Here is a 7,500-nt window from a genome sequence, read left to right as displayed (position 1 = left end):
CAGGGCCTTCTCAACCCAAACTCTATGGAACAGACCTGATCAACAACCTCTCCACCTCTCCTCGAATCTTTAGGACTCATCTTCCAGTCCAGTTTCTGCCAAAGTCCTTTTGGGAGCAAAACTGCAAGGTCACTAAGATTGTTTATGTGCAATATATATGACAATTGTACTTTTTCAACCAAATTTATAAGAGTCATAAGACTGTCATAAGAGAAAAAAATAAGTGGACATATTCTTTAAGATTTAAAGCCAGGGAGATAATTCAAACTGCGTTTCATACAGATTACTGATGAAAATGTAACTTTATAATGAGGATTTTTGGAATCATCAAAGGACTGACTACAGATTTTTACCATGTTCATGTCTCTCTAACTCTTACGTTCTTGTCATTAAGTTATTTAAAAATAACTTTAACTTCAGAAGAATATAGAATTGTTATTTCATCTGAAGGCTGAATGATGACAACAAGAAACAGCAACATCCAATGCCTCCAGCTACAAGTACTGCTGACTTATGATCAGTTGTTCATAAACACTTATTACACAACATGTATTTCATGCAATACTGCTCTTCAGATAATGCAAACGTGTTCTTGTTGTGTAGATCGTGTACGTGGCCCGCAACGCAAAGGACAACATGGTGTCTTATTTCCATTTTGAAGGAATGACCTCATTCCACCCAGAGCCTGGAGACTGGAGCAGCTACCTCCAGAGATTCATGGAGGAAAAGAGTAGGAAACACTGTGCTAAATTGGCTTTAATTGAAGGTTTCCTCAAGTGTTCTTATTTGTTATTCTGTTGCTTCAGTGGTGTTTGGATCCTGGTACGACCATGTGACCGGCTGGTGGGAGAAGAAACAGAGTCATCCAAATATCCATTACATGTTCTACGAAGATCTGGTGGAGGTAATCTCGTTGTTTTCCCAAAACACTGCTGTAGGTGTCACTAGTGCGATGCTTTACTCCTGACCACTCGTTTCCAGGATTGCGGACGGGGAATAGACAACCTCTGCTGCTTCCTTGGTTTGTCTCCTTCGTCTGAGGAGAAAGACATGATTACACGCAGAGTGCAGTTTGATGACATGAAAAAGAACGACATGGTCAACCATTCAAACATCAGATGGATGGATTTCAAAAAGTCTTCCTTCATTAGGAAAGGTACAGTGAATATTGACACGCAATGAGATCTCCACCTTTCGCTAGAAATACGCGTCTGATTTTTCTGTGTTGCTGCAGGAAAGGTTGGTGACTGGAAGAACCACTTCACTGTGGCCCAGAGTGAGACGTTTGATGAGGACTACAAGCAGAAAATGAAGAATCCTACTCTGCAGTTTCGTACTGAAGTTTAGAGGCCTGGCAGTGAATGGTGTCCTGAACTGTGATTAAGAGAGACACTACAGGTTAGAATGGTCAGAACTGTAACTAATAGATGTGCCATGTAATTACTTACATTAAGACAATTATGATTTGAATTGAGAGTTTTCAGAATTTTTCTGTTTTAAATATGCAAATGAGGCATTATCTAATTCTAACTTTTGGTAAATTAAATATAAATCTACAGACACAAATAGACAAAGTGGTAAAATAAACACCTAAATGTGTATTTTGGATGTTTTCTTTCCACTAGTCTGAAAGAAGCTAAATCTTAAAATCAGAATGAAAAAACCTTGTTTTACGAATACAGTGCAACCTGTTAGTTCACTGTTTAATCCTCTCTGTTGCTGAATAACCATTGTTAAGAGATCGTAGAAAGATATAAAGCATAAAAGTATAATCATCAAAGATATATGAGACTGATTCATTGAATTGAAATTGTTGTATGTGATTTTTGTGTGAAAAACTTTAATAAAACCACAGCCTTACCATTTGTAAGTAACTGGACCTAAACTAGAGACTCTGGTTTTTTAGAAAAATTTGACCCTCTTCCCTGTTCCTCATCCGTGTGATACAGAGGTGACGACTGAGTCTACCAGAGGAGCTTAAGGTGAGTACTCTGGGTGAAGACTTGGCAGAATTAGTCATAAATGGTGAGAATGTTCACAATAGGCGATAGTAAAGTACAGACGTTCTACATAACTATCCATACTGGGTGCTAGGGTTACATCCTACTGAGAGCGCCTAGGGCGTAGTCGTACAAGAATCTCAGACTACATCCACATTACTCCGTTTCTATTGAAAACGCATATGTTTTGCTGCGTTTAGGAAGTGCTACCCTGAGCCTTCCACTTAGCACTTATTGTATTCATACTAGCTTGTTGCACTTATTGTATTCGTATTACTTATAGCACTAACTGTTTCTCTTGTTTCTGTACTTTGGCTCTGAGTTATGCTCTGCTTCATGCTCTTAGATGCTTGTTTGTGTAGCGAGGTTAAAGGGGGGGGGGAAACTTAAAGGGAAACCAACAACGCCACCCAGGGAATTACACCCTGGGAAATATAAACTTAACGACCCTAATGTAAGATATAGAATTCATTAAGGACACACAGATTCATTACTGATATTTATTCATAAAGATTAACATAATATTTATTAAAGGTATCAATAAAATCATCAAAACATGCAGAACAAAGGAAAACAAGCAAAACAGGCAAGCAAAACAGCAGCAGGTGAACCTACAAATGATAAACAGAGATTAAGAAAGGGCACACCATGCTGCAAAATAAAACAAGTTAGGATTGTGACTACCCCCCACTTCACACATGGGGTAAGTAGTCAGACGGCAACAAGAGGAGGAAAATTGTCTAGAACTCACCATGTGCCACCACAGCACCAGGACAAGGGCCAAAAGGAATGAGGCCAGGACCACAGGTGCCTTATAAATGCTGGCACTGATTGGGGGAGGAGCCTAGCCTGAGGACTGCATTCGCAATCCCACACTTCCTTCTCTGAGGAGCATTCCCCACTACATTTGGAAAAGGAAATGTACTTATGACTTCTGGTGACTAGTAGTTCTTTTGATTACCAATATTGATGAACTTATTGTAAGTCGCTTTGGATAAAAGCGTCTGCTAAATGACTGTAATGTAATGTAATGTAATGTAATGTAATGTTTACACTGAGCGTCCACACTACACCGCCGTTTTCGAGCACCGAAAACGGAGGAGTTTAGAAACGCTCCCGAAGACGGATACGTTTGGAAACTCCGGGTAGCGTATTCCTGTGGACGGACGTAAACGCATAAGTTTGGAAACGATGACGTAGACGCCCGCGATCGACTGCCAGGTTAATTTAATGCAGACAACTGATTACAGTTATTGCTGACCTTGTTGTCTTTACCAGCAGCTGTTGTCCAGTTAAAGTCTGCATGTCTGCGGAGGAAACAGCTGTTATTGAAGCGATCAGTGAGCAGAGAAAGAGAGATAGAGAGAGAGAGAGAGAGAGAGAGAGAGAGAGAGAGAGAGAGAGAGAGAGAGACCCGCAGCGCTGTAACTAATGTTAAGTCTGAAAAATTAAACTTATAAAACTTTCCATGAACTCTATCTGTTTGAGTTTATAGAGGAAGATTTGAGAGAAGATCTTAAGTATCAAACACCTACTTACGATCATTAAAGACTACTTTATTACTCTGGTTGCTTAGTTACAAAATACGATAATCTACTTCCTGTTTACATTGGCGCATGCCCAGTGTACGTGAAGAGTCACGTGATATTCGTTTTCAGGCGTGTAGTCTGGACGGAGATCATTTTGGAAACGATGGCTGAAACGTGTGGACGGAGATCGTTTTCGTTTGAAAACTCTGTTTCCAAACGAAAACGGAGTAGTATGGATGTAGCCTCAGGAAGACAATTAATCCGAAATCCTAACGATTCAGCTGCGGGGTGAGATAAAAGGCCGGAGGTATTGTTTCGACACCTCCAGGAGGAACGCATATCCTCGCAGGTGGGACAGCCGACGGAGTTACCTCCGTGTTAGGTGCGCAAGGGGGGGCCTTGTCAGAACCACGCATGCTGACTACGGGGGTTCCGCAAGGTTCAGTCCTGGGCCCCCTTCTCTTCTCGCTCTACATAACATCTCTGGGTTCTGTTATTCGCTCGCATGACTTGTCCTACCATTGTTATGCCGATGACACCCAGCTGGTCTTGTCATTTCCCCCCGGTGACACCCAAGTGGAGACGCGCATCGCTGCGTGTTTGGCTGACAAGAGAACTGTTCTTTACAGGAACAGTTCTCTGAACTACCAGCGGTCACTGCCTGAAACTACCAGAGGATAAAGTGTAGTCGGTCTCTATAAAGCATTCAGTTTCCAGGTAGAGGTCCAAGTTTCTTTTATTACTTTAAAACACAGGATTGTAAAACCAAGTTGTATAGTTGTCGTCCCTTTATGCTACTCACAACAACAGTCACACAACAGTCCCCCCCCCTCAATGCATCAAGCAAATCTAAAGTCTGAATCAAATCTCTTCCTGCTGACCATAGTGAGGGGGTTAGGCTTGGCTTTGTCTTTGGGGGGTTAGCCTATGAATTATTCATAGGGTGAACACAGCATCAGCCAATAGAGAAGCAGGAGTGATGGTCCTGATCACGCCTTCATGTTCTCAGGTAGCTACAATCCACAGCATAGAGAACACAACAAACTGACTTCATTGTGGATGATTCAGACTCTGTTTCAGAAACTCTCAGCAGGGTAAGTGAGCTACTTTAAACTGGAACAGGGACAACAAATACATATGTTTTAAAATGTGCTTCACTTTAAAGTTATTTTGTTTGACTTGAGTTCATGTTTTCTGAACCATTTCATCTGTGTGCTGAGATTAACTGGTGAAACATTTAGGCACAATCCTCAACTGGACAATATTTGACAGAAGTGAACCAGAACAGCAAAGAACACAAACACCAGACATGCTTACAGGTTTTCTATTAAACTCACCGTACATTCATTTATTTGTAGGAAGTGAAAGTGTACATAACAGCTGCATTATTCAGGTTATTACAGTTGTGGTTATTGTTGCTCTTTTTTGTATTTTATTTGGTTTTATTAGGGAACACTTTTAGCTGAACTTCAGATGTTTTTGTTCCTCTACTACTGTACAGTTCAGTACATTATGTGTACGGATACTTGACTAATAAAGCTGATTCTACTCCAGTACTGTACTTAAGTACGACTTCAGTACTTTACCTTAGTAATTCCATTTTCTGCTTCTTTATACTTTGACTCTGCTCCATGTCAGATGGAAATATTGTACTTTTTTCTCTACATTTCATCACGGTTCTCAGGTCATTATATTGCATATTATACTCCATTAAATCCTGCTAAATGTTACACACTGTTCCTTTAAGTAAAAGATCGGAGTACTTCTATCACCACTGCATTTATCTCCCTCAAAAGCAATGACATAAAATGAATGACATGAAATATTCCACTGACCACTAATCATTATTGGTAAAACCAGTTCAAATGTGATCATTTCTTTTGTCACAGATGGATGTGAATCATCAGTCAGCAATATTTGACTTCCACGGAGTCTCCATGTCTCATTACTTCACTGACAACTGGGACGAGGTGCAGAACTTTAGAGCGAGACCGGATGATGTTCTTATAGCTACTTATCCTAAAGCAGGTGTGTGTGTGTGTGTGTGTGTGTGTGTGTGTGTGGAACTTTTGGCATCGTTGTTCTACTTTTAATAAATCATTTAATGTTGATGAATGCCCTGGCTCAATATGTTACCGACGCTCATGTCACAACAGAACCATGTGTTCCTTAACCTCAGGAACAACGTGGGTCTGTTACATCCTGGATCTCCTGTATTTTGGGCAGACGTCTCCAGAGCCTCAGCCGTCCATCCCTCTTCATGAGAGAGTTCCGTTTCTGGAGCTCATCAAACCTTCTCTACCCACAGGTAGTAGGAGTCCGTTCAGGGCTTCCATACACGAAGCTCCTCATGTAATTATCAATGGATTTTTATAAGATAAGGAAAACACAATTCTTAGTTTCCGTTGATTAAAAAAATCGTTACGAATATTCTAGAGAGGTCAGCAGGAAGATGTCAGGATTACGGTATAATCTCATCACATGATCACATGTGTTAGAGCCAGTACTCATAAACACACTGAACAACACAGACAGTACACTCTGTGCACTTAAGCCACTGATTATTGCTTCTCTTCACAAAAGGTAAAGACTTGGCAGACCAGCTTCCCACCAGTCCTCGTCTCATCAAAACTCATCTACCGATCCAGTTTGTGCCGAAGTCCTTCTGGGAGCAGAACGTCAGGGTAAAAGCCACGCACACATGTGAGTTATGAACCACACGTAATTATGATGCGGACTACGGTTTCTCTTTCTGCAGATAGTCAACGTGTTTCGTAATGCAAAGGACAACGCGGTGTCCTATTACCATTTTTGCCGCATGAACACCACCATGCCAGAACCTGGAGACTGGAGCACCTTTCTGCAGAACTTCATGGAGGGAAAAGGTGAGTTCAGAGGAGCTTTAGTGTGTCGTTTCCTGCATCACCACCTCATCTACATATCATCTTGTTGCTTCAGTGGTGTATGGATCCTGGCACGACCATGTGAACGGCTGGTGGGACAAGAGACAGACCTATCCAAAAATCCACCATCTGTTCTATGAAGATCTGATCCAGGTGAGGTGTGTTGGTAGCTGGAGATGCTTTCAAGAGAGCTTCCAAGCGCTCCTGACCGTTGAGTCTTCAATCTCGTCCTCAAGAAAAAGACGTCCGCTTGCTGGTCGTTCATGTTGGTAGTTTGAAACATTACAACATGCTGTATGATTAAAGGACTTTGACATGTTTGTGGAAAGTTAGATGAAAAGATGTATGCAACTGTCATGTCTGTACTGACCATATGAAGGTGGTTAGCTTAGCGTAACAGAGGGAAACAGTTCCAGGTGAAGATGGGGGTCTGTCATGATACTGGGCCGATGTGTAGAGGTGGGAGAGGACAGAGAGAGAGTCTGAGGGCATCTGCTGGACGGTTAAAGCATGGCAGCTCCGGGGAGCGAGAGGAGGAGGTGAGGACAGGGACGGAGAGCCCGGCTAAACAACAAGGAGACCTTAAACCTGGGGTAGCTGTTTCTTCCTCTCAGAGGTCTCGATGCTGAGCTACACTAACATAAGTCAATGTTACATAGAGATGTGTTCGAACGATGTAACCGTGGACTGGATATTGGTCAGAAAGATAACTAGTATGTATCTTTAAGTTATGCGTAACAAAGCTGAGATTCTTACATTGTCTGCAGGACACGGGGCGAGAGATAGACAGACTCTGCTCCTTCCTCGGTTTGTCTCCTTCGGCCGAGGAGAAGGAAAGAGTCACAAGTGAAGTGCAGTTTGACAACATGAAACAAAACAAGATGGTCAACTGCTCCACCGTCCAAAGTATGAATCAGAAAGTGTCTCCTTTCATGAGGAAAGGTACGGAGAAACATGTCTATCGTGAAAGAAATTCCTTTTGAACATGATTTCAGTTTGCACCAAAATGTGCTCATTAATCTCTGGTTTCATTCATTAACTACGTGAATGATTCTCTGTTTCTTCAGG

At 41.7% G+C, this 7,500-nt stretch overlaps 2 protein-coding genes across 2 annotated transcripts in view; both read left to right on the top strand.

The window, feature by feature from the left end:
- LOC137886921 (cytosolic sulfotransferase 3-like) overlaps positions 1–1,390 on the top strand; it is a 2,994-nt gene extending 1,604 nt beyond the window's left edge. The window contains exons 4-8 of the mRNA XM_068729619.1: positions 4–128; positions 604–730; positions 807–904; positions 982–1,156; positions 1,235–1,390. Coding sequence (XP_068585720.1) covers positions 4–128; positions 604–730; positions 807–904; positions 982–1,156; positions 1,235–1,347 — 638 coding nt within the window. The 3' untranslated portion in view covers positions 1,348–1,390. The remainder of the gene's footprint in view (positions 1–3; positions 129–603; positions 731–806; positions 905–981; positions 1,157–1,234) is intronic.
- Positions 1,391–5,401: 4,011 nt separating this feature from the next.
- Positions 5,402–7,500, top strand: part of LOC137886924 (cytosolic sulfotransferase 3-like) — a 2,425-nt gene continuing 326 nt past the window's right edge. Inside the window, exons 1-7 of the mRNA XM_068729622.1 lie at positions 5,402–5,557; positions 5,709–5,837; positions 6,113–6,213; positions 6,288–6,414; positions 6,488–6,585; positions 7,200–7,374; position 7,500. The exon at position 7,500 is cut by the window's right edge and continues 326 nt beyond it. Of these exons, the coding sequence (XP_068585723.1) occupies positions 5,419–5,557; positions 5,709–5,837; positions 6,113–6,213; positions 6,288–6,414; positions 6,488–6,585; positions 7,200–7,374; position 7,500 (770 nt within the window). The 5' untranslated portion in view covers positions 5,402–5,418. The remainder of the gene's footprint in view (positions 5,558–5,708; positions 5,838–6,112; positions 6,214–6,287; positions 6,415–6,487; positions 6,586–7,199; positions 7,375–7,499) is intronic.

The sequence above is a fragment of the Cebidichthys violaceus genome, unplaced genomic scaffold, assembly GCF_023349555.1.
Source record: "Cebidichthys violaceus isolate CVI_PGR_0920_01 unplaced genomic scaffold, fCebVio1.0.p SCAF_47, whole genome shotgun sequence".
Taxonomy (NCBI): Eukaryota; Metazoa; Chordata; class Actinopteri; order Perciformes; family Stichaeidae; genus Cebidichthys; species Cebidichthys violaceus.
Note: the sequence above shows the minus strand (reverse complement) of the source record. Positions and strands in the feature narration are given on the sequence as shown.